At 39.9% G+C, this 27,316-nt stretch overlaps 1 protein-coding gene and 4 non-coding genes across 5 annotated transcripts; 4 read left to right on the top strand and 1 right to left on the bottom strand.

The window, feature by feature from the left end:
* Positions 1 to 1,526: 1,526 nt before the first annotated feature.
* Positions 1,527 to 1,600, top strand: TRNAT-CGU. The gene has a single exon. It is a non-coding gene; the product is annotated as a tRNA-Thr (tRNA).
* A 2,503-nt stretch (positions 1,601 to 4,103) lies between these two features.
* TRNAM-CAU lies at positions 4,104 to 4,176 on the bottom strand. Its single transcript has one exon. It is a non-coding gene; the product is annotated as a tRNA-Met (tRNA).
* Positions 4,177 to 6,047: 1,871 nt separating this feature from the next.
* On the top strand, positions 6,048 to 6,129 carry TRNAL-AAG. The gene has a single exon. It is a non-coding gene; the product is annotated as a tRNA-Leu (tRNA).
* A 2,946-nt stretch (positions 6,130 to 9,075) lies between these two features.
* Positions 9,076 to 9,149, top strand: TRNAT-UGU. The gene has a single exon. It is a non-coding gene; the product is annotated as a tRNA-Thr (tRNA).
* Positions 9,150 to 22,165: 13,016 nt separating this feature from the next.
* LOC118903528 (olfactory receptor 2B11-like) lies at positions 22,166 to 23,107 on the top strand. The gene has a single exon (XM_036868682.1). It carries the CDS (start codon positions 22,166 to 22,168, stop codon positions 23,105 to 23,107), a length of 942 nt encoding a protein of 313 aa, XP_036724577.1.
* Positions 23,108 to 27,316: the final 4,209 nt, after the last annotated feature.

Below are 27,316 nucleotides of genomic sequence, written 5' to 3'. Positions count from 1 at the left end.
GTCCAACCCGGACCCAGCAGCCCCGAGTTTCGCCTCTGGTGCGGTCTCTCATGAGAACGAGGAGGTCGACAGAGAATAAATCCATTAGAGTCTAGAAAAATCAACCATCGAGAAAACGTTTGAAAATAACCATGGCCGACCTGGCTTTGGAACTGTGACGACCCTGAGATGAGTCTCAGATTTGCCGGCTGAGTTTAGGCGTCGGCGGAGAGAAGTTATATTTCTTGTCCGCAACCGGAAAGCAGACTAACTCCCCTCCCCACTCCGTGCCCCCGCATCCCTAACCACCTGGACTTCGAGCCCCGACCTTTTAATAAAGACCCTGTTGTAAAAGATATGGAAAGAAACATCTGTGCGATAGACCCACGTTTTTGCTGAATATGTTTATGGCCTGAATTCCCAAAGTTCAGGGCTGGGATCCGTGATGCGCGTCTTCGTACCCACCCGGGTCCTGCGGGTTCTGACCCTGCGAACGCAGTCTGGACTGGTCCTCGGGTCTCCCCTCTCCTGTCCCGGCCTCCCTGCCCGCATCACCTCAGTGGTCTCAGTTCCCGCCTGTCCTGGGGACCCCCAGACTCATCCCGACTCCCACGGCCCTTCCCCCACCCACGCGGGGCCTTCTGGGGGCGCGCAGCCGCGAAGTGGTCCAGAGCCCACCAGCCTTGCTCTCTGCTCGTCCCCGAGGGGATGCGACTGGGAGGTGCGGGGAAGGGGGGTCACCGTGGGGTGCAGGGACCGGGTTAGAGGGGACAAGGCGTTACCTCTTCTACGAGCTGATTTTCAGAACTACCTGAGTGTGAAAACCTAGTCCGAGAAGAACAGAGGAGGAAAAAAGTGGGGGGAACTGAAGTAAACAGCCTTTTTCCTGGTTGGATTTTTTCAGATGCTCACCAAATTTCCTGAGGCGGAAGCTGCAGAGGTTCCTGCCTCCCTGTCCGCACTCCCACCTCCACACACCCCCTGAGCGGCTCCAAGTGGAAGGTTGTTACAACAGATCTTGGCCGTGCTCTTGAGAATGACAGCACGGGGTTTGGAGGGAAACTAAACGGGCTGACACACCTGTAGCTGAAGGAAGATGGCCTTAACGCCCAGCCTCCTCGGCTCCACCCGAGAGACGCACGTTCCTCCTCTCACCAATCCGGCACCTTCAGGTACCTCAAATGAGTTACTTTGTCACATATGGCCAGTTATTTCATGCAAATCCTTGAAGGTTTTTAAAAGATTACATATAGTTTTTAAAAGACATATTTCCTTGTAAAAGTCTTTACCACTTATTTCCTAGCCTCGACTTTCTGTAACGCTTTTCCTTGGGATGACAGTAAAATCCTTTGTCTAACGCTACACCTACCTATTACTTTTCCTTTCGTATTTTTCTGTCTCTAGTGCGTTCTGAGGAAGTGAAGCATCTCCCCGGAGTTGGCATATTTTCTAAAGGCAACAGATTAACACTGGACAGTGTAAAGTCATTTCTTTCACCCAATGGAAGTAAAATGGGGTAGATTCGGCTCCATTTTTGTCTTTCAGGTGGCTCTGTGGCTTAGTTGGTTAAAGCGCCTGTCTCGTAAACAGGAGATCCTGGGTTCGACTCCCAGTAGGGCCTTGAGTTTTACCCGGAAGCCAACTCTTCCTAAACATTTATTTTATGTTGGCGAGTTAATTGTGTCTTCCTACTAATCCCCCACAAATTCTCACCAAACGTACAGCGCTAGAACTCAATCAGATACATTACAAGTTATTCGACTGCAATTTGCTCATATTCCTTACTTTTGAAGAGAAGTAGATTCTTAGGGAGATGACAATTCAAATGCAAACCACCTCCAAAGAATACTGAATGTGACTTTACCTCAATCACTTTTCAAATAGGTTTTGCATTGAACTGTGGTAAGATGTTTTTGAGCACCTACAATGTGTTACAGTTTAAAGTACCCAAACAGGAAGATATGTATAATCTCTCTAGAGTCTAACAATCTCCAGCTCTAAAATTGATTTCATTAAATAAGATAAATTAATGAACAATGAATCCACTACTAGCTATAAAGGAAAATTAGGATGTTTGCAGGGGCATGCTTGCCATTTTGAACAGTATATTCCCATGTTATTTCTCTTAAGGAAAACACTAGAATACTTCAGGAATGATGATCAGCTGGAAGGAAAAATGTCCTAAACACAAACATTCTAGAGCTAGGACAAAGTTGCTGTGAGAAAAGAGCAAGTTGGAGAATTCTGCCAGATATCTAAAGCAATTGAGTTTCAGCCCTAAAGATTTATGGAACTTCTGTGTCTTTTTGTCTCCTATTCATTCATCAATTAATCCAACAGCGTAAACTGCTGGTCTTTTATGTACCAGGCATATTTCTGTCTTCTTTCTTTCTTTCCTTTTATTTTCAGTTACATTTTTTCCCCCATGTTATGGGAACTTTTAAGATCTACTCTCTTAGCAACTTTTAAATATACAATTCAGTATCATTAACTATAGTCACCAACCTGTGCATTACATCTTCAGGACTTATTTATCTCATAAGTGGAAGTTTGTACCTTTAACCACCTTCACTCATTTTGCCCGCCACCCCCAATCCCCGCCTCTGGTAACCACCCCAGGCATATTTCTAAGGGCAGGAAATACAGCAGCGAACAAAGCTAACAAAAAGCCCTCCTCTTATGGATCTTACATTCTGGTGGGGGGTGACACAAAAAATAAAGAAATGAGTGTGTAAAATAAGTAAGCATATAAGATACTGGTGAAGTCTGCAGAGAAAAATAAAGCAGTGAAAGAATATGGGGAGAGTACAGGGTAGAGGCAGAGTAACCAAACAGTGTCATCCTGTCCCTTGGTAAAATCACTGGCAAATGTTAAAAAATTAATTTTTAACTTTTTAATGAGAAATAGTTACAAAGTGGCTACTATTATTACTCTAAGAACCATGAGTAGCAATATTGAATAATCAGAAAACTGACTCCCAGCAATGCCTGGATCTCACCTCCATTCATTTTGATTAGGGCTTTATTGAACTAGTTCACACTGTCTGTATTCAAACCTCAGCTGCTCCACTTATTAGCTAAGGGACCTTTGGCAAATTGCTTTATCTCAGTGGTCATCACTGTGCTCATGTGTGAAACGGTAATAGGACTACCTAATAGAGTTAATGGGAGGACTTGAGGGGTAAATACACATAAAATATTTTAGAAGGATATCTAGCACATAAATAAGCAATCAATAAAGTAAAAATTGTGCCCAGAGTTGATTATACACAGAGCCTCACTCATTCCAAATTTAGGTGATATTTGCAATTTTTGAACTGATGAGATTTAGATGTGTTGATGCTGAAAATGAGTTAAGACTTGGGGGGAAATTCGAATGGGGTTAATATTTTTCCATGTGGGATGAGTGTGAATCTTTGGGGACCAGCAGGTAGACTAAGATGTCCTTTTCCTAATCTCTAAAACCTGTGAATATGATATCTTGCAAGGCAAAAGGGATGTGATTAAGTTAAGAATCTCGAGATAGGGAGATTATCTTGGATATTTGGATTGGTTCAGTGTAATCATAAGGTCCTTATAAGAGGGTGGTAGGAGGGTCAGAGTCGGAGAAGGAGATGAGACAACAGAAGCAGAGGTCAGAGTGATGTGAACATGAGCCAGGGAATAGGGGCATCGTCTACAAGCTGGAAAAAAGCAAGGAATGATTTCTCCCCAGGGCCTCTAGAAAGAAGGCAGCTTTGCCACACCTTGATTTTAACGCCTTAAGGCCCATTTCAGACTTCTGACCTCCAGAACTGATAAATAATAAATTTATGCTATTTTAAGGTGGTATATTTTTGCTAATTTTCTAGGGCAGCAAATAGACAGTTAATACAGATTTATGGTATGGGTGTGCACTGTAGTCAACGTATTGAAAAACTGTCTTGCTGCCAAAGGAAACTGGTACCAAAGAAACCTGCTGAATTTCTTGAAGGACTACAGCCCCATGTATAATCACATCAGATTGACTGGGAGTTAGTCCTTGTACCTAGATTTCACACCGCAGAGCTCGATCAGTGGGATCATTTTATTTGTTACCCTGTTTCTTTCTCAAACGAGAGTATGTGGAAGCGACAAAACTCTTCTGCCTTCTCTGAGGTTCAAACTCAGGACCTTCAGATTATGAGACTGACGCGCTGCCTACTGCACTAAGAAGGCACTGGCTTGTGTTGATTTCGGTAGAACTATCGATTCTCTTTCATGTTTATACGAACTTTCTAGGAAGTTATATTTTTTGAATAGAGTGCAAAATAAGAGTATGTGCTAGGGCATATGTTTACCGTTGCTCCGAGTATGTCGCAGTGATTGATCAAAAGTATTTCAGGATTTTATCCTTGATTAAATATGCCACATGGTGAATTTTTTTTTTCCATTATGCCTTAAACACTACTTACTGCTGGGAGACATTAGACTTCATTAGATTTCACACTGCCCCACTTCACAACATGTGTAGAAAGTGACATACAGATACGAGGGGCCTGAGCTGGGTCCACAGGCATGAAGATTTCCAGACTGCAACAATGAGGGACACACAAAAATGCTTAGCTCTGCTGAGGGCGAAGCTGCTGTCTCCTTATCTAGCTCTGGAGCTTCCTTGCCTGCCAGTGTTCCTCTTACAATCGATGTCTTTGATCATGACCATGACCATGACCATGACCTGAAGGCCCTTCTCTTCTGGCTAGAAGTCCAGAATAATGTAAATAGAGGCGAGATAAGGTGGAAGAGATGAGGTGAGATGATTGAGAATGGAGAAAGAATATACTGGATTTCAATCCGGCAAAGTAAGAAACGGTCCCAAAATTGAAACTGTAGGACTGAAGTGTAAATCTTGTATGTGCCATCTATTAAGTTAGGAAAAATAATTCACTTGGTTTTCTTGGGAATATGTCAATTTTAAAAACTTCATTATCTGTAAAATGGGATAATATCTCACAGTATTATTTAAAAGACTGGACACTTGACACACACAAAAAAGTTGTTCAATGAATACTAGTAAGTGATACAAATGATGATAGCAAACTGTATTAAGTGCTTATTATGGGCGAGGCACTCTTTTAAGCAATTTATATGTATCTTACATGTATTGACCATCTATCTATCTACCTATCTATCTATCTATCTGTCTATCTATCTATCTACCTACCTACCTATCTATCTACCTATCTATCACTTTAGGCGAGTCTTATTATTGTCTCCAGTTTACGTATGAGAAAAGTAAGACCCAATAAGTTTAAGTGACTTGCCAGTAGGCTTGTGGCTACTCAGTCGATGTGAAACAGTGGAACTAGGGCTCACTTAAACGGTGCCGCATATAATGGATCAGGCCGGTCAGCGAGAGGATGAGCCGCCTGCAGGCAGAAACCGGGGGAAAAAAGACCAAGGGACTCGCCCAGTTCGCGCTGCTGGGGTTGGAGCAGGTAGAACGCGTCCTCTCTGGGTCTGGAGAGGATGGGACGCCCCGCACCAAAAGCAAACTAATTCCCTCCCTGAACTTTGTAAATTAAGACCATGATCACATTCAGCAAAAAGTAGGTCTGCTTGCGCAGTTGTTTCCTTCAATAAGAAATCACACACAGACATACAAACCCTGACCTGACTCAAGTTCCGAGTGAGTGGGAAGGGGAGCTTCCTTTTTCTAGGTGAGGACATTAAAAATAACTTCCCGCTGCTGACCCCCAAACGCAGTTGACAAATTGGAGACTCTTGATTTCTGCGTCCTCAGAGTTCCGGTGCTGCATCGGCGGTGGTGATTTCTAATCATTTTTTGTAACGACTGATTTTCTTCGTTTGAGGGATATTATGCATTGGCTGCTTCCCCCTTTACTTTCCAGTATCACAAACATAGCATAGGAGGCAAAAGTGTGTCTCCCGAAGTAGGAATCTATTTGCAGATTTTATTGGTAGTTGGGATGACAGTTGTCCGGGGTGGGGGGCGGGGGCAAATGCTGTAGAAAAAAAGAATAACACACGCGAGAACAGACTTGTGTCTTTTAAAGTGTTAAGGAGAGTTTTAAAAAGCTCGGTGGTGTGGTAGCGTGGCCGAGCGGTCTAAGGCGCTGGATTAAGGCTCCAGTCTCTTCGGGGGCGTGGGTTCGAATCCCACCGCTACCAGCTCTGTTGTTAAGCCCGTTTCTTTGGAACAATTGCTTGAGGCCGGAAGAACCTTGTTTTCCGACTTCAGGGGTAATTAAGGGGGAAAAAAAAAGTCTGACTGCCAATTGTTTGTATCGAAGAACAGGATTTAGGATCGAAGGGAATTCTTTTAAATGTTTTTTTAAATGTTCGTACAGAAATAAATAAAACTTCCACATGGTTCAAAATTACTAAAATAGATACACAGTGAAAGTCTACCCTCATCCCACTTCATTTCCCCCCAGCACCGGATTCTGGTTCCTCACGCAAACATGTTAGAGCCTGGAGTTACCTTGAAGGTATACTTTTTGCATGCAAGCCTGTAGAAGTCTATTATTTTCCTCACATTTTGCACTTTTCAAACCTATTCTACTGCATCTTGCCTTTATTACTTCTCGTATTTTGCCGTGGTTTTCATATCAACATAGAAAGAGCTTCTTTTCTTTTTCTTTTGTCTCAAAAGTATTCCATGTTATGGATATATCTTAAATTTAACCAGCCACATTTAACAATATAAACAATGTTGAAATAAATAATATCTGCATTTCATAAGGGTGTGTACTAGAGAATTTTCTGAAAGTGCAATTGCTAAATCAAATCATATGTGTGATGGTAATTTCGGTGGTTCTTGTCTTTGTCTTCCCTAAATGTTACTAATTTATCCTCCTATAGAGCCAAGGAGGGGCCTGTTTCCTTGACACCCTGACCAGCACAGAGCATTCCTGTGACAATGAGAATTAACAGCCATTTAGTTCTTACTAAGCCCCAGATATTGTCATAGTTCTTTACATTGTCATATTATATTCTCAGTAATATATAAGAAAGTTATATTATTATTCCCATTTTACAGAGAAATAAACTGAAGTTATAACCAGTTAATCTCTTGCTTGTGGGTGGAAGAATCAAGACGTTAATACTGTAGGGTAGACTAAAAAATGGTCTTCCAAAAGATATCTCCATCCTAATTCCTGGAAGCTGTAAATATTACCTTATAAGGCCAAAAAAAAAAAAAAAAAAGGTGGAGTCTTTGCAGAAGAGATTAAGTTAAAAATCTCAAAATGGGGAGTTTATCCTGCATTATCCAGGTGGAGCTTAAATGCCATTACAAGTGTCCTTACAAGAGAGAAGCATAGGGAGAGTACACAGAGACAGAACAGGAGAAGACAACGTGAATACAGACAGAGGCAAAGATAGGAGTAATGCAACTACAAAGCAAGGAAGGCTGGCTGCCACCAGAAGCTGGAAGAGGCAAGGACAGATTCTCCCCTACGGCCTCAAAAGGGAGTATGACCCTGTCAACACCTTGATTTCTGCCCAGTGATACCGACTTTGAACTTCTGGTCTCTAGAACTGTGGGAAAAAAAATTTCTGTTGTTTTAAGCCACTGAGCTCTGGTAATTTGTTACAGAAGCCACAGGAAACTCATACAATGTCTTCAAGTGCTACCACAAACAATTTCTGTTTGTTTGTTTACCAGTCTGTTAGGTAGAAAATATTATTTCATTGTAGTTCTGTAGTTTGGATGTCTCTGAGAAGCTCCACGAATTGGAAAGAGGAAAGGCCTGGATTAGGAGAGTTTCCCACACCCTTAGGTTCTTGCCCTTGGTGAAAGAACTCTTGTCACCTAAACTAATTCCCCGAAGTGTGAATTTTCCGTTAGCTTTTAAGGAAGAGCTTGTTTACTGGGGTTCCACTTGCCGACCTGAGGGGGCTGGGATGTGGCGGTGGGACTTGAACCACTGTTTCTAAAGAAATTAGAGACAATGCTGCATCCTAGAAGGCTCCCACACTACCTCCAAACGTTTTAATCAAACGTTTTTCTCATTTCCAAAAAATATTAAGAAAGTTCTGTATTCCGTATGTATGTTTAAATAGACTTTGCTTTTTCTGCTTTCTTTGTACAAAATAGGAGCTTCGATTCCTACCCCTGGGAATATCAGAGGCGCATCTGCGAACGTCACCTGCTTTATCTTACCACGATCCCCCCAGTCAGCTCCCCGTAAAGCCTTCTGGGCGTTCAGGTGGCCTGCAGTTGCGATCAGGGGACCACCCTCAGACCTAGCTCTCTGCTCGTTCCTCAGGGGGATGCGACAGGGGGGGAAAGGGCGGGTCATCTCGGAGTGAAGGAACCGGGTTAGAAGGGAGAAGGTGTTGCCCTCTTTGCGAGTTGACGACCTATTGCACTGGAAATCAGGCACTTGGTGGGCAGGGAGTGGTCAACGGGTGGTTCTCTGGAACCGTAAGGCTCTTCACCTAAGGAGGATTGTACCTGGATCCAGGGAACACCTTGTGGCCAGCAGGGGACCATTCCGCCTCTCCCCGTCCCCCACTCCAAGGGGCTCTACACCTGTGGTTGTCTGATCGGAGTCTTTACAGCGACCTTGACATTGGCGTTTTAGGATTTTGAGAGCGATGTGACTGACTGTGTAGCTGAACTCTACACTCCCAGCCCCCTCTTCTCCGCTCCCGATTCTTCCCCTCCAAGTCACTGCTTGCTAAGTGCAAGTGACGTGTAGGGACACTAGGTGCTCTAGCCCGGCGGTCTAAGAGTCTTCTAGTGGAGTTCCATTTTTAGAGTTCCTCACTTAGTTTATTGGAATGAAGAATCTTAGTTACAAAAGACGAGGTGCAGTAACAGCAAATTTTGCTTTTAGAAGACTTTATCCTAATTGGAAAAAGTGAGTAGCCTCGACTTTTACTGATGGTTATCCTTCGACTAATTGAAGTGCTATTGGTCCCAACATTCAAGCTGCCCGAAACTTTTTCCCGCTTGTATTAGCTCTGCAGCGCATCTAAGTAAGCAAAACGTCTTCTTGGAGTTTGTCTCTTTTCTCACAATAAGCTGCACTAAATCACATAAACTACGTCAGGAATATTTAATCTCACGGTAAGCACAGATCTAGAACAAAAGCATGCTCACGTGTGGGCTCCATGGCTTAGTTGGTTAAAGCGCCTGTCTTGTAAACAGGCGATCCTGGGTTCGAGTCCCAGTGGGGCCTTGGCTTTTTCCCTCTCCCTAGGAAGCCAAATTCTTCAGTAACCCCCCATTACTACTAATTCTCCACCGTACTCAGTAGTACTGTGAATTCTGATCCACTCACTCAAAAGCAGCTGTGACTACAAAAGTTCTCACTCCTAAGGAAAAGGTGGTGGGTCACTTTATGGGAACAGAAAGAAAATGACCTTCTGTTTTTCATCTTTGCTGAAGTTCCCTGTCCTCTCTTTTTTAGTTGGGGAGGGGGCAACAAAACTGTACCAACTCTTTTTTTTTTTTTTTCACACACACACACACACTATATTTTATTTTTACAAGAGATAAATAGACTGACACCAAGCATTGTACATGGATGACCACAACAAAAGCAACAATGATTGCAACTACCAAACATGAAACACACTCATACTATGTCATAATATTGACATTCAGTCCAGTAATCCTCCACTGTAACAGCTCCTTTACTTTGCAGTGAAAATTTATGTGTATATTCTTTGCCTCTGAGTCCTTGTTGGATTTTTTTTTTTTAATTCAGACAGAAAGTCACAAAAATTATACTCATCCTCATCAGTTCACTCAGTCCCATGTAATTAATTTTTTTTTCATCTTGATCTTTTATTAGCACTTTTATGAGTTCATCAGTTTTTCATTAGAGTTCTGAAAATTCAGTTCTGCTTATTCATTCAGTTCAGCAGTACAGTCAGTTACCAGAAACCTGTACTTGTCAGAGTCTTTTCCATGAATTTCTTAAAGATGAAACCCTTTTATAGGAACATATTTGCAATAGCATCAGAGTACACACAGAACTGTCTGTAAATGACAAAAGACTTAAAAATGACCACAGTTAAAAATTTGATGAAAGTTCATAATAATGCAGTTGACAAGAAAATTAGTTATTTCTGAGATATACATTTTAAGGTAGTAACTAGGATTATGATTTATAACATTATACCAGAACATATAAGATTTTTAGAAATTTCATGTAATATCTGAAACATTTATATTCACATATTTCCATACAAATAACCCAATGAAAGTTTAGTATTAGTTGTTTTGTTTGTTTGTTTTTTTATACTGCAGGTTCTTATTAGGCATCAATTTTATACACATCAGTGTATACATGTCAATCCCAATCGCCCAATTCAGCACAACACCATCCCCACCCCACCGCAGTTTTCCCCCCTTGGTGTCCATATGTCCGTTCTCTACATCTGTGTCTCAACTTCTGCCCTGCAAACTGGCTCATCTGTACCATTTTTCTAGTTTCCACATACATGCGTTAATATACGATATTTGTTTTTCTCTTTCTGACTTACTTCACTCTGTATGACAGTCTCTAGATCCATCCACGTCTCAACAAATGACTCAATTTCGTTCCTTTTTATGGCTGAGTAATATTCCATTGTATATATGTACCACACCTTCTTTATCCATTCGTCTGTTGATGGGCATTTAGGTTTCTTCCATGACCTGGCTATTGTAAATAGTGCTGCAATGAACATTCCGGTGCATGTGTCTTTTTGAATTATGGTTTTCTCTGGGTATATGCCCAGTAGTGGGATTGCTGGGTCATATGGTAATTCTATTTTCAGTTTTTTAAGGAACCTCCATATTGTTCTCCATAGTGGCTGTATCAATTTACATTCCCACCAACAGTGCAAGAGGGTTCCCTTTTCTCCACACCCTCTCCAGCATTTGTTGTTTGCAGATTTTCTGATGATGCCCGTTCTAACTGGTGTGAGGTGATACCTCATTGTAGTTTTGATTTGCATTTCTCTAATAATTAGTGATGTTGAGCGTCTTTTCATGTGCTTCGTGGCCGTCTGTATGTCTTCTTTGGAGAAATGTCTATTTAGGTCTTCTGCCCATTTTTGGATTGGGGTGTTTGTTTCTTTAATATTGAGCTGAATGAGCTGTTTATATATTTTGGAGATTAATCCTTTGTCCGTTGATTCATTTGCAAATATTTTCTCCCATTCTGAGGGTTGTCTTTTCGTCTTGTTTATGGTCTCCTTTGCTGTGCAAAAGCTTTGAAGTTTCATTAGGTCCCATTTGTTTATTTTTGTTTTTATTTCCATTACTCTAGGAGGTGGATCAAAAAAGATCTTGCTGTGATTTATGTCAAAGAGTGTTCTTCCTATGTTTTCCTCTAAGAGTTTTATAGTGTCCAGTCTTACATTTAGGTCTCGAATCCATTTTGAGTTTATTTTTGTGTATGGTGTTAGGGAGTATTCTAATTTCATTCTTTTCCATGTAGCTGTCCAGTTTTCCCAGCACCACTTATTGAAGAGACTGTCTTTTCTCCATTGTATATCTTTGCCTCCTTTGTCATAGATTAGTTGACCATAGGTGCGTGGGTTTATCTCTGGGCTTTCTATCTTGTTCCATTGATCTATGTTTCTGTTTTTGTGCCAGTACCATATTGTCTTGATTACTGTAGCTTTGTAGTATAGTCTGAAGTCAGGGAGTCTGATTCCTCCAGCTCCGTTTTTTTCCCTCAAGACTGCTTTGGCTATTCGGGGTCTTTTGTGTCTCCATACAAATTTTAAGATGATTTGTTCTAGTTCCATAAAAAATGCCATTGGTAATTTGATAGGGATTGCATTGAATCTGTAGATTGCTTTGGGTAGTATAGTCACTTTCACAATGTTGATTCTTCCAATCCAAGAACATGGTATATCTCTCCATCTGTTGGTATCATCTTTAATTTCTTTCATCAGTGTCTTATAGTTTTCTGCATACAGGTCTTTTGTCTCCCTAGGTAGGTTTATTCCTAGGTATTTTATTCTTTTTGTTGCAATGGTAAATGGGAGTGTTTCCATAATTTCTCTTTCAGATTTTTCATCATTAGTGTATAGGAATGCAAGAGATTTCTGTGCATTAATTTTGTATCCTGCAACTTTACCATATTCATTAATTAGCTCTAGCAGTTTTCTGGTGGCAGTTTTAGGATTCTCTATGTATAATATCATGTCATCCGCAAACAGTGACAGTTTTACTTCTTCTTTTCCAATTTGTATTCCTTTTATTTCTTTTTCTTCTCTGATTGCCGTGGCTAAGACTTCCAGAACTATGTTGAATAATAGTGGTGAGAGTGGACATCCTTGTCTCGTTCCTGATCTTAGAGGACATGCTTTCAGTTTTCCACCATTGAGAATGATGTTTGCTGTGGGTTTGTCATATATGGCCTTTATTATGTTGAGGTAGGTTCCCTCTATGCCCACTTTCTGGAGAGTTTTTATCATAAATGGGTGTTGAATTTTGTCAAAAGCTTTTTCTGCATCTATTGAGATGATCATATGGTTTTTCTTCTTCAATTTGTTAATATGGTGTTATCACATTGATTGATTTGCGTATATTGAAGAATCCTTGCATCCCTGGGATAAATCCCACTTGATCGTGGTGTATGATCCTTTTAACGTGTTGTTGGATTCTGTTTACTAGTATTTTGTTGAGGATTTTTGCATCTATATTCATCAGTGATATCGGTCTGTAATTTTCTTTCTTTGTAGTGTCTTTGTCTGGTTTTGGAATCAGGGTGATGGTGGCCTCATAGAATGAGTTTGGGAGTGTGCCTTCCTCTGCAATTTTTTGGAAGAGTTTGAGAAGGATAGGTGTTAGCTCTTCTCTAAATGTTTGATAGAATTCACCTGTGAAGCCATCTGGTCCTGGACTTTTGTTTGTTGGCAGATTTTTAATCACAGTTTCAATTTCAGTGCTTGTGATTGGTCTGTTCATATTTTCTGTTTCTTCCTGGTTCAGTCTTGGAAGGTTATACCTTTCTAAGAATTTGTCCATTTCTTCCAGGTTGTCCATTTTATTGGCATAAAGTTGCTTGTAGTAGTCTCTTAGGATGCTTTGTATTTCTGCAGTGTCTGTTGTAACTTCTCCTTTTTCATTTCTAATTTTATTGATTTGAGTCCTCTCCCTCTTTTTCTTGATGAGTCTGGCTAATGGCTTATCAATTTTGTCTATCTTCTCAAAGAACCAGCTTTTAGTTTTATTGATCTTTGCTATTGTTTTCTTTGTTTCTATTTCATTTATTTCTGCTCTGATCTTTATGATTTCTTTCCTTCTGCTAACTTTGGGTTTTGTTTGTTCTTCTTTCTCTAGTTTCTTTAGGTGTAAGGTTAGATTGTTTACTTGAGATTTTTCTTGTTTCTTTAGGTAGGCTTGTATAGCTATAAACTTCCCTCTTAGAACTGCTTTTGCTGCATCCCATAGGTTTTGGGTCGTCGTGTTTTCATTGTCATTTGTCTCTAGGTATTTTTTGATTTCTTCTTTGATTTCTTCAGTGATCTCTTGGTTATTTAGTAACGTATTGTTTAGCCTCCATGTGTTTGTCTTTTTTACGTTTTTTCCCCTGTAGTTCATTTCTAATCTCATAGCATTGTGGTCAGAAAAGATGCTTGATATGATTTCAATTTTCTTAAATTTACTGAGGCTTGATTTGTGACCCAAGATGTGATCTATCCTGGAGAATGTTCCGTGCGCACTTGAGAAGAACGTGTAGTCTGCTGTTTTTGGATGGAATGTCCTATAAATATCAATTAAATCTATCTGGTCTATTGTGTCATTTAAAGCTTCTGTTTCCTTATTTATTTTCATTTTGGATGATCTGTCCATTGGTGTACGTGAGGTGTTAAAGTCCCCCACTATTATTGTGTTACTGGCAATTTCCTCTTTTATGGCTGTTAGCAGTTGCCTTATGTATTGAAGTGCTCCTATGTTGGGTGCATATATATTTATAATTGTTATATCTTCTTCTTGGATTGATCCCTTGATCATTATGTAGTGTCCTTCTTTGTCTCTTGTAACATTCTTTACTTTAAAGTCCATTTTATCTGATATGAGTATAGCTACTCCAGCTTTCTTTTGCTTTCCATTTGCATGGAATATCTTTTTCCATCCCCTCACTTTCAGTCTGTATGTGTCCCTAGGTCTAAAGTGGGTCTCTTGTAGACAGCATATATATGGGTCTTGTTTTTGTATCCATTCAGCAAGCCTGTGTCTTTTGGTTGGAGCATTTAATCCATTCATGTTTAAGGTAATGATCGATATGTATGTTCCTATGACCATTTTCTTAATTGTTTTGGGTTTCTTTTTGTAGGTCCTTTTCTTCTCTTGTGTTTCCCACTTAGAGAAGTTCCTTTAGCATTTGTTGTAGAGCTGGTTTGGTGGTGCTGAATTCTCTTAGCTTTTGCTTGTCTGTAAAGCTTTTGATTTCTCCATCAAATCTAAATGAGATCCTTGCCGGGTAGAGTAATCTTGGTTGTAGGTTCTTCCCTTTCATCACTTTAAGTATATCATGCCACTCCCTTCTGGCTTGTAGAGTTTCTGCTGAGAAATCAGCTGTTAACCTTATGGGAGTTCCCTTGTATGGTATTTGTCATTTTTCCCTTGCTGCTTTCAATAATTTTTCTTTGTCTTTAATTTTTGCCACTTTGATTACTATGTGTCTCGGCATGTTTCTCCTTGGGTTTATCCTGTATGGGACTCTCTGCGCTTCCTGGAATTGGGTGGCTATTTCCTTTCCCATGTTAGGGAAGTTTTCGACTATAATCTCTTCAAATATTTCCTCTGGCCCTTTCTCTCTCTCTTCTCCTTCTGGGACCCCTATAATGTGAATGTTGTTGAGTTTAATGTTGTCCCAGAGGTCTCTTAGGCTGTCTTCATTTCTTTTCATTCTTTTTTCTTTAGTCTGTTCCGCAGCAGTGAATTCCACCATTCTGTCTTCCAGGTCACTTATCCGTTCTTCTGCCTCAGTTATTCTGCTATTGATTCCTTCTAGTGTAGTTTTCATTTCAGTTATTGTATTGGTCATCTCTGTTTGTTTGTTCTTTAATTCTTCTAGGTCTTTGTTAATCATTTCTTGCATCTTCTCAATCTTTGCCTCCATTCTTATTCCGAGGTCCTGGATCATCTTCACTATCATTATTCTGAATTCTTTTTCTGGAAGGTTGCCTATCTCCACTTCATTTAGTTGTTTTTCTGGGGTTTTTTCTTGTTCCTTCATCTGATATATAGCCCTCTGTCTTTTCATCTTGTCTATCTTTCTGTAACTGTGGGTTTTGGTCCACAGGCTGCAGGATTGTAGTTTTTCTTGCTTCTGCTGTCTGTCCTCTGGTGGTTGAGGCCATCTAAGAGGCTTGATGGGAGGCTCTGGTGGTGGGTAGAGGTGACTGTTCTGTACCAACTCTTAAAGCTTTTTTCTGAATTCCCATGTAATTTATTAGTGATTCTAGGAAACTCAGCATTATGTTATCTGTTTTATATATGATTTTCCAAATATTACTAAATTATAATAACAGTAATTTACATTTGCTTATACGCCGTCAGTCTTCAAGGAAGGGCTTTAGTCCCAAAGGGAATACATAAATTGGCCCCACTAGAAACTGAACTTTAATTCTGCAATTTAAAAAACGGAATGATCCTATAATGCAATGATTCCCAAGCTTAGTAGACATTTAAATCACCTAGGGAACTAGTTAAAACACAGTTTCTTGGGACTTATCCCCAGAGGTTTTAATTCTGTTTTGGTGAAAGGCCCAGAAATGTGTGTTTTTAACAAGCACTCCAAGAGATTTTGAAGCAAGTGAATCACATTTGCAAAAATCCTGCTTAGAATATTACACACAGAGCAGAACTGAAAGTGAGGTCCAGCTATGCTATTAGCACTTTTGTATTAATTCATGAACATCTACTTACCCTCTTTATCATCTAGTTAGGATTATTGGAAGTCTACTACATTCCAAGAGTTTCCAGACACGCTGTCATTTAATCAGCCCAACAATCCTGTCAAATATGTGTTATAATCAGCTCTTTGAAGATGAGGAAACAGGTTCAATAATATTCACAGTAACAGAGTAAGTGACAAAGTTCAATTTCAAACTCAGGTCTGTCTGATTCTGGAATCCATGCTTTTCTCATGATATCTGTCTTCTATTTGATTAGAGTCAAGAATGAAGTTTTTGGCCACAGAACTAAATAAAATTCAGCAACTTAGACTGATCTCAAACCTTAGTCCTAGGGGTTAGGGATCCTGAGATAACTGTCTGTTTTCTGCTAGAAGATAATCAGCCCAGTGAACAGTTGCTTAACTCATTTAACTTAGGGAGGAGGAAAATATAAAATAAAACCTCAGAAATCTATGTAGGAGGTTCTCCACAAAAAAATGAGCAGGCCATATAACTAACAAACTGAAATAATCTTCTTCATCTCCTAGGCTCTGTTTGTTTGTTTGTTTGGTTGGTTTTGGTTTTTTGTTTTGTTTTTTTGCCTTGGACATGCTGTCTTCATGCCCTGATTCTTTAGATTTAAACACAGTGTATTAGTCAGCTAGGGCTGCCATAAAATATCACAGACTGGGTGGCTGAAATAACAGAAGTTTATTTTCTCATAGTTCTGGAACTAGAAGTCCAAAATCAAGGTGCCGTCAGACTTGGTTTCTGGTGAGACCTCTCTTTGTGCCTTGTAGAAGGCCCCCTCTGACTGTGTCCTCACATGGCTTTCCTCTGTACATGCAAGGGAAGAATGGGAGTGAGAGTGAGAGCAGAAGGTAGCTCTGGTGTCTCTTCCTCTTCTTATAAGGACACCAGTCTTATTGGATTAGGGCCCCACCCTTATGACCTCATTCAACCATAAATTACCTCCTTAAAGGCCCTGTCTCAAAATGTAGTCACATTAGGGGTTAGGGCCTCCAAATATGAATTTTGGGAGAACACATCCAGTCCATAACAAGTAGGAAGAGGGAGGACTGTATGGCCTAGCTCTGAGTAACAACTCAGTCATGACAGCATCTAATAACTTTTGAAGTTCAGCCTGAAAAGGGAGTTTTTGGATGTGAAGAAAGTGTTGAGATAAAAGTTTTGTCAGACACTTTGTATCAGGTAATAAGATTTAAATGTAAAAATATGTAATATTTATGTAAAAACAGAAAATACTGTTATAAAATATTTAAAGTAAAACCATAAAATATTGCACAAAATGTAGGTAATATTTATAATATCTTGAGGTGGAGAAGGCCATTCTCAACATGGCACCAAATGTACAAACTATTTTTTTAAAAGAGTGAACGATTTCATGAATAAAAATAATTTTTATTGTAAAATTAACATCCCCCCAAAATTAAAATACAAAGTATAAAAAAGGGGAAAAAAAAGCATTGTCAGACAATTAGGCAAGGATTTGTCCTTTAAAGTACTTATTCAGTTGCTTCTTTGTTCTACCTTGTTCTGAGGAGTGACCTTCTCTGAGATGGTCTTCATGTGATGGAGATGTGGATATTATACCTGCATTCGTAAGAAATAAGAGGAGGATCTTAATTTGATCAGCACTGTGCTTTAACCAGTTGAAAAAGAGGACATAAACCTTGCCCCCAAGGAGCTTTCAATATGGTTGAAAAGACCAAATAAGCACGTACCCCAAACACTACAGATATTTAAAAATCCTATGTTTACTCATGACATTTGCAGAGCATCCAGTTGGTGTGTGAATTCTGGAAGTGTGTGAGCCTTATGAACCTTGGACAAATTACTTACCTTTTTTAAGCTTTAAGTCCCTCAACTATAAAATGAGGACAATAATAGTACCCACCTCAAGGAGTTGTTAGGAGACAATTCATATAAATTGTCTAGAATGTGTTAAGCCATTATTATCATCATTACTGTTAATAGCACTATATTTGTTTTCTTTCTGAAAATTATTGGGGTAAATCCTGCTCTCCCTTGCTATTAAGATGGGATTAATGAGCGGAAGAACTGATGCAATCTATAATCACAACCAAAAGTATAAATAAAAGATAGATACTGTCTCTAGAGAGATTAATTCACCAGTGACAGCCCCTATGGGATCACTGGCACACTGGGTGTGAACTTGTTTTATCTGCCTTTGAATCAGATTTGGAACCAGGAGAGATTATCCAATGCCTCCAGAATCACATTCACCCTACCTGCCATATTAAGACCTTTGGTGGCTTTTATTGAAGTGCTGACCTGATCATACTTGCTTCCCTCTCTCAGGACTGTTGGAATCCAACCCTTCTGCAAACTTTCTCCTGACTAAGCTTCTATAGCTAAACACATTTGCTTAATACAAATTCAAATAAGAAGAGGTAAGTTCTAGTGATGTCTCTTTCTATTCACACCAGCCTAGATGGTATTGCGTTTTGTTTTGAGACAGAAAATGAAGGTTCTGAGTTTTGGCAATATCAGGCAGGGTAAGATGCCACCATGAGCTAAATGAATTCTCGTTATGCCAGACCAGTGGTTGTCACTTGTTCAAAATTATGTTGATCCCAGAATTATGTCCAAAAAATCCAATTATCTAGGAGATGGGGAGGAATGAGAAAGCAGGTCAAGTCACTAAAAATCAATTCTCTAAAACCAATACTCTGTCATTTTTGTCACATCCCTATGTGAAGACCAGCAAGAATTTCCCAGTAATAAAGTTTTTATCTTTTTGCTTTAAAGTGAATGAATGAATGAATAAATAAATAATAAATGCCACTACTCTGAAGATAAATTTGAGGATCAAACAATATAAAGAATAACCAATGATAAAATATTGAGGATTTGCGAGGTGGGGTGTGGGGTAATGGGATCTTGTTTTTCTCTTTTCCTCAGCCATTTTATACACAAATGCATGAACTTCCTGGCAAATGCAGGCGATTATCTTTTCTGTTTTTGGAGACATACTCCCTTGCCTCTCCCTCTTTCTGTCCCCGTCCCTGTCCTTGGTGGTTAAACAGCTGCAACAAACCATCCTAGCCATGAATTCAAGTGGTTGTATGTAAATGTGTAGTTTGTCAAATTGACCTAGAGGTGTCTGGATGAAGCAGGAATCCATCCTCTGGTGAATGGACCCTCAGGGCCAATTGTTATAGGTCAAGCTTTAAATTTATCTTTTTGGGGAGGTCTTTTTTAGTTAAATCTCATATTCTGATCAATCCTCATATACATGCTTCTTTCTCTTAATTGAATTTCCATTCTTTCAGCGCCTCAGATTAAAACTTCAAATGTTCTTTCAGCTCCTTCCTCTCTCCTACATTCATACCTTGCTCTTGATTCCCACCGCCACTATCTGAGCTAACGTTCTCAGCCTCTCTCCCATAGACTCTTGCAGTAGCCTCCCCACTGAGCTCCCAGCTTCCAGTCTCTTCTTGAATCCCTCGTTATTCAGCCATAATAAATGTTTTTAAATGCTGCTCCAATCATTTCACACCTCTTCTGAAAAAAAAATCTTCATTTGATCAGACTCCTTAACCTAGTGTTCAAGATTTTCCATATCCTGGACCCAAGTTATTTTTGCAACCTGGTTTTCCACTACACCATGTTATGCACCCTATGCTGCAATAAGTGATGATGTGTGCTTTCCACGCTTTCAAACAATGTATACGACTCTAATGCCTTCACCATCATTGACAAATATTCAGATCCCTTCCATTCCTTCTTATTTAATTTTCATTTATATTAAAGACATATGCGATCAAAGTTAAAAAAATAAAATAATACTATGGGCTTATAATGAAAAATAGCAGTTCCCTTCTTCATCATTCCTCACTCTCAATTCCTGGTCTCCCAAGTTAACACATTTTTAATAATTTCAGTGTTTTCTTTTATTTACCCATACTTCTTAATAACAAGTCTTTATTCTATTTGTGGGTTTTTTTTAGTTTTAAATATGACTTATCACTTACTATAAAAAATGAGAACTTTTAACCCTTACATTACAAAGAGAAAGAGCGAGGACAAGAGACAGAGAGAGAGAGAGAGAGGGAGAGAGAGAATGTCTATGCCTTACTCTCCAGATACTCTTATATCATACTTTTTGGTTATATCAGCATGGAGAGTTTACACTTTCACGACTGCATAAACATTAGTCACAGTGGAATCATTTAGTGAACTATGGTTACCTAAAAAAAAATCTCTTCTCAATTCTCACAGATGGTCAGATGGTACAATTCCTGTTGTTTTTGTTTGTTTGTTTTTGGAGACATGACAAGGGATCTTGTCCTCAACACCAGTCTGTTGTTATTACATAATCCACACACATCTTCAGGGTCCTTCTACTATATGCTAAGGGAATTCTGACAAATCAGCATCATTTAGATGGGTCACTTTAAAGTGACCAGGTTTTAGTGTTGACTAAAACAACAGAGAAAAAAAAAAAACCAATTAAAACCATACTCATGGCTCCAGCCAGTAAATTGAAACAAGTCTCTCTGGTAAAGGTAACAATTATGACAAATTCATATCTAATTTCTTGGGTCAAACGCTCTCAAAATTCATTCCCATATACAGTCTCCAAATTTCTGCCCCAAATTAGCAAGGACCTGTAATGTTTCTTGCCCTGGCAGAGCCTGCAGCAATCGAACCCTGTTTACCTGATGGGTATGGAGAGGGCCATCAGGAGAATTATTCCTTTTACTCTGCATCCCACTCAGTAAGGAAGTATCACAATTTTCTTAAGATTTTATTTTTAGAACAGTTTCACATCACAGCAAAACTCAGCAAGAGTACAGAGATTTCCCATATAACCCCTGCCCCTACACATGCATAGCCTCCCCCTTTACCTTCATCCCTCACCAAAGTGGTACAATTGTTAGAGCTGATGAACTTACCCAGACATATCATAATCACCCGAAGTCCACAGTTACATTATGGTTCACTCTTGGTATTGTACATTCTATGGGTTTGGAAAAATGTATAATGACATGTATATACCATTATAATATCATACAGAGTAGTCTCACTGCCTAAAAATCCTTTGTGCTCTACTTAGTCATCCCTCCCTCCCAAACGTTGGCAACCACTGATCTTTTTACTGTCTTCATAGTTTTGCATTTTCCAAACATACTGTATGATAGCTGGAATCATACAGTATATTGCCTTTTCAGATTGGCTTCTTTCAGTTAGTAATTAGCATTCAAGGTTCTTCTATGTCTTTTCATAGCTTGACAGCTTGTTTCTCTTTAGTGCTGAATAGTACTCCATTGTCTGGATATACCACAGTTTATTTATCCATTCACCTTCGGAAGGACATCTTGGTTGCTTCCAAATTTTGGCAATTATGAGTAAAACTGTTGCAAACATCTTTGTGCAGGCTTTTGTGTGGATGTAAGTTTTCAGCTCATGTGGGTAAATACCCAGGAATGTGATTACTGGATCATATGGTAAGAGTATGTTTAGTTGTGTAAGAAACTGCCAGACTGTCTTCCAAAGTGGCCCTACCATTTTGTATTCCCACCAGCAAATGAGAGTTCCTATTGTGCCACATCCTTGCTAGCATTTGGTGTCATTGTTCTCGATTTTGGCCACTCTAATAGGTGTGTAGTAGAATCTGATTGTTGTTCTAATTTGTATTTCCCTGATGACATATGTCTTAGTCCATTTGGGCTGCTATAACAAAATGCCAGAGACCAGGAGACCTATTGCAACATTTATCTCACAGATCTGGAGGCTGGGAAGTCCAAGATCATGGCACTGGCAGTTTCAGTGTCTGGTAAGAGTCCACTTTTTGGTTAATAGATAGCACCTTGTAGCTGTAACTTCACATGGTGGAAAGGACAGGAATCGCTGTGGGTTCTTTTATAAGAGCACTAAGACCATACATGAAGGCTCTAGCTTCATGACCTAAGCACCTCCCCACGACCCCACCTCTTAGGTCACACACTCCCTTAGCTGCAAGGTAGCTGGGAGAAGACCACCTCCCATTGGCTTCTTTAATCATACAGAAGAGCCATAACTAATAATGAATGTCCCCTAACCCAACACATAGGGCTTTGATTTAGGGGGGAAAAAATGAAACCACTTTCTCTACTGAAAGGATTTTTCAAATGTGACTTATTAATTATAATTATTATATTCATTAATGTTGTTATGATTTCTACTGAGGGTGTACCCCATTGCTCCCCCATAAAAGTATTTTTTTCCTGTTATTGTCAAAACTTCTGCCAACTCAGGGTTTTTAAAATCACCCTTCTCTTCCTTGATTTTAGCGGGTGTCTCCCAGCAAAATTCAATGAAGCACATGAATGAAAGTTTTCCAGAGGATTTCATTCTCATGGGCTTTACCAAATATCCGTGGTTGGATCTTCCTCTCTTCTTTGCCCTCCTAATCTCCTACATGTTCACACTGTTGGGAAACATTGCTATTATTCTGGTCTCTCAAATAGATTCCCAACTCCAAAGTCCTATGTATTTCTTCCTCACAAGCCTCTCCTTTTTGGACCTCTGTTTCACCAGCACAGCTCTACCCCAAAAGCTGTTCAACTTGGGGGGGGGGCCCAAGAAGAACATCACTTATATAGGCTGTATGACCCAGGCCTATGTATTTCACTGGCTAGGCTGTACTGAATGTGTCCTGCTTGGCACCATGGCCTTACACCACTATGTGGCTGTGTGTAAGCCTCTGAGATACTCTGTAATCATGAACCACAAGCTCTGCTGGCAGCTCTCCAGCACTGTTTGGCTCATTGGTCTGGCCAATTCACTACTGCAGTCCACACTCACAGTCCAGCTGCCCCTGTGTGGGAACCAGGAATTGGACCACTTCTTTTGTGAGCTGCCCAGTCTAATTAAGATGGCTTGCGTGGACACCACAGTCAGTGAGCTTACAGTGGTGGCCACCTTCCTGATAATGGATCCCCTCTCCATGATTCTTGTCTCTTACAGTTATATTGCCCAAGCTGTATTTCAAATCCCTTCTGCTGATGGGAGACTTATGGCCTTCAACACCTGTTCATCACACTTACTGGTGGTGTCTTTATTTTATGGCTCTGGCATCTACATCTATATGCAGCCCTCAGGGGACAGCCCTCAAGACGTCATCAAAGTTCTGATGCTGTTTTACTGCATTATTACTCCCATGGCCAACCCACTCATCTACACCTTGAGGAACAAGGATGTTAAAGGAGCTTTGAGGAGACTTCTGAAGAGGGCCATTTTGTCCAAAAGAATGTAAGAAAATGATGCTTTATTCTGAATGGGAAAGCCCAACAATAACCTGAAATATATCCTCCTTTAAATAGATGTTCCATCAAAATCATGCTCAAAAGTCAATTCAAGAAAACCTTTGTGTGTTGTGTTTACCACTTCTGACACCAAATGTGTTGGCTTTTTTCTCCACAACAACCAATTCTCTGAAACAAACTGGGTGTCCTACATTCAATTCAATTCTGACACTAACTACCCAGAGTTATCATAGGCCCCACAGGTTAAGGGCTCAATTCCACAAAACTGCCTCTGTTACTGGAGAGTAGGTTCTTGTCTCATCCCAGAAAGATTTCAGAGATGAGACACAGAGGCTAAGAAAGCAAAGCGAGGATTTATTAATTGATAGTACACTCTCAGGAGGGAGAGCAGGCAGGCTCAGGTGAGCAGCTGCTCTGAGTTCCTTCGACAAGCTGGTTACATAGCGTATGAAAATGATTGGGCAGAAAATATTCATTGACGAGGGAGGGGTTTGGGGTCAAATATCCTGATTTTCATGCCAGCTCCACCTTCCCCGGGGGAGGAGGAATTTTTGCCCTTTCTTGGTCTTGATTGTAAGTGTCATGGTGTCGGTGCATCATGGGTACTTCTTTTCTGCAAGGCTAATTTTATTGTAATGAGAGCGTAACAAGCAAAAGGTTACATTCAGAAGCCAGAGATTCCCACCTTTTGCCGCCATTCTTTGCCTCTAGGACCCCTGTCGCCTCAAGATGTAAGGTTTCCTGTCACCTGACCCGTGCCCCCCACCCCCTTTCTCTGCTCATATCTAGCTACCTACCTGCTCTAATACCTCTGCTTCAGATGCCAATCACAAGTTCAGGCCACTTGTACTTCTGACCAACCAGCTACAAAGTCAAGGGTTCCTAGAACAGCTCACTAAACTCAAGAAAACATTTTTTAAAACATTTATTTATTTGGCCGCGCCAGGTCTTAGTTGTGGCACTCGGGATCTTCGTTGCAGCGTGCGGGATCTTTTAGTTGCAGAATGTGGGATCTAGTTCCCTGACCAGGGATGGAACCTGGGCCCCCTGCGTTGGGAGCTCGGAGTCTTAGACTCTAGACCACCAGGGAAGCCCCTCAAGGGAACATTTCACATATTTTACCAATGTATTATAAAAAATACAACTCAGGAACAGCCAAATGTAAGATATGCATAGGGCAAAATATGACAGGGAGGGGCAGTGGGCAGAGCTTCCACTCACTTTCAGGGCATGGGTCCCCTGCACCTCAATGTGGTCACCAACTAGGAGGCTCTCCAAACCTCATTGCTCAGTGGTTTTTTATGGAGGTTCCCATATGATTATGTAAATCATTGGCGGTGCGTGACTAACTCAATCTCCAGCCTCCTCCCCTCCCCAGAGTCAGGGGATGGGGCTGAAAGTTCCAACCCTCTAAACACATGGATGCTTCCCTCTAGCAACCAGCCCACATTCTGAAGCCGTACAGGAGCCCACCAAGAATCACTTTAGGATAAACTCAAATATAGCTGAAAGGGGCTTGTTATGAATAACAAAAGATGCTCCTATCACCCCTATCAGTCAGGAAATTCCAAGGGTTTTAGACGCTCTAGGTCAGAAACTGGTAATAAAGACCAAATATATGTTTCTTATTATCATACTTTTCTTATGAAAGTAAGCATCTTCATAAAAAAAACCCTAAAAGTTAGTTTGAAAATTCTTTGGAACCTTTAGTATAGTATCAGTGAAAAATGCTAAGGGCATGTAAAGTTCTGAAACAAATCTGAAAGGAATTACCTGGGAAAGTGTTTTATTATGTTAGAACTTTAAAAACCTTAAAATATAATTATCAAAACTGTATAAAATTTTCATTGATAAAAATATAAAATTATTTTATGACTTCGTACATTTAATTATTTCTAAAACTTATCAAACCACAGTTATTTCAACAGGACAAAGAAGCACTATTATTAAACAATATTGATTCTATCGGATGTTGGTATGTTGAATAATTGAGTCTATACTTCATACCACAAATTACAACAAATTAAATTTGAATCAAGAAGTTAAACATTTAAAAAGCTTTTCATTAAAAATGAAATACTTTTCTGTCATAGTTGTGGAAGAGAAATACATTTCTGACAATTGAATATATGGAAAAAAAGACCAAAACAAGATGAATAGAAATAATAAAGATGTATATAACAAAATAAACATCAAGAGTAAAGTTGTTGCTTTAAAATGTAGCCAATATTATGTTTTATTCTATATAAAATATATAAAGACTTAACAAATATATATGTATAATACCCTGAAATAAGCAACCACTATTTAGTGACAGACACTTTACATACGGGCAAACATAGGCAATATATCATTATGTGACGAAACTCAGTCTTACAAACAAGTTTTTTTTTTTAAAATATAAATTTATTTTATTTTTATTTATTTTTGGCTGCGTTGGGTCTTTGCTTTCTCTAGTTGCAGCGAGCGGGGGCTACTCTTCGTTGTGCGGGCTTCTCATTGCGGTGGCTTCTCTTGTTGCAGAGCACGGGCTCTAGGGGCGCGGGCTCTAGGGGCGCGGGCTCTAGGGGCGCGGGCTTCAGCAGTTGTGGCTCGCGGGCTCTAGAGCGCAGGCTCAGTAGTTGTGGCACTCGGGCTTAGTTGCTCCGCGGCATGTGGGATCTTCCCGGACCAGGGCTCCAACACGTGTACCCTGCATTGGCAGGCGGATTCTTAACCACTGCGCCACCAGGGAAGCCCCTTACAAACAAGTTTTTAAAAATTCAGAAGAGATTGCAAACTGACATGGTTTCCTGGTTCCTTCTGCTAACCCAAACTGGGATATATGATAGATATGTGAAAGAAATTGGTGGATGTCAGAAACTAATATTTTTTAAGTGTGAGAAATCCTTTGGAATATAGAAGTTAGCTGAGTCCTGTTACCTTGAGGAAAACAGAACCCTAAAGAAAGAAGTTTGAAGGCCAGGGCTAGAGAATAAGCTGGCCCTCAAACATGAGAGGATCCTTGCCTCCTTCATCACTAAGAGCAAAAGCAGTCTTCCACTCTAGCGGACCTGTCTAGAACTGGATCTACCAGGATGATGTCAGAGCCTGGCTAAAGATGGATATAAATTACAACAGATAAAGTAAGAAAGGCTGGTCTGTACCATTCTCCACTTCACTCCTTGGGATAGTTAATAACCATACAGAGTGGCAACAGTTGTTGACCTGTAATTTCACTCCTCCACCCAGGTACACATTACCGACAGAGATTGTTGATGTTCTAGAATATGAACTGCAGAACAAAAGTATAAAACATTTGAAGAACACTTGCACTTTAAGAGGAAGACAACAGATTGAAGTATGTAGAGCAGATAATGGAGTGTTAATGGGATAGATATAGTATAAATCAATATAAGAATTATATTTATAATATAAATATATTTATATTTCTCATTTAAAAATGAAGACACTGAGTATCCAAGCAGACAATGACCAGATCATATATGCAGATAGAACTCTGACCCCAAATCTGTAGCAACCAGCCCAGGAAACCAACATAATTATCTATAATAACCAGCCCAGGAAGCCAGCCTATTATCTGTAAGTCAGACTTGTAGGAAGTCAGTCCACTACTCTAGCAACAAGCCCCAGAAACCAAACAATAACTTCTGAAACAATTGGCTCCAAATTGCAAGGACTTGATTAATAACTGACAGCTTCCTCATTTTTATCCCTGCTTCCAACTTAGGACCAAACAGAGAAAGTCAAATATGCACCCCCCCCCCCCAAAAAAAAAACCTACATATGTACATAATTAGCAAACATTTGTTTGGTATCTACTGTGCTTCAGGGGTCCTTTACATGATAATCATTCAATACTCACAGTAACTTTTAGGTATATGTGCTATTATTCTCATTTTACAGGTAAGGAAAATGAGGCACATAGAGATGAAGTAACTTGATCCATTGCACAAAGCTAACAAGATTTCCAAGTCAAGCTCAGAAACCAAGCTCTCAAGCACCACACTATCTTTTGCATATAAATTTTTTTGCATATAAATGTGTATGTCTGTACATGATTATATGAGCAGAGAGAAAAATATGGAAGAATGCATACTAGACATACGTTGTGTGAACGGGAACGTGCTGGGTTTTTGGATGGCGGTGGATGGAGAGAGATTGATAAAACTTGGGGGGAGAGGAAAGGAGAGAAAAAA

Source organism: Balaenoptera musculus, chromosome 11, assembly GCF_009873245.2.
Source record: "Balaenoptera musculus isolate JJ_BM4_2016_0621 chromosome 11, mBalMus1.pri.v3, whole genome shotgun sequence".
Lineage (NCBI taxonomy): Eukaryota > Metazoa > Chordata > Mammalia > Artiodactyla > Balaenopteridae > Balaenoptera > Balaenoptera musculus.
Note: the sequence above shows the minus strand (reverse complement) of the source record. Positions and strands in the feature narration are given on the sequence as shown.

What these genes read in the sequence shown, in the direction of transcription:
- LOC118903528 (XM_036868682.1), top strand. Translation starts at nt 22,166, where the DNA reads ATGAAGCACATGAATGAAAGTTTTCCAGAGGATTTCATTCTCATGGGC.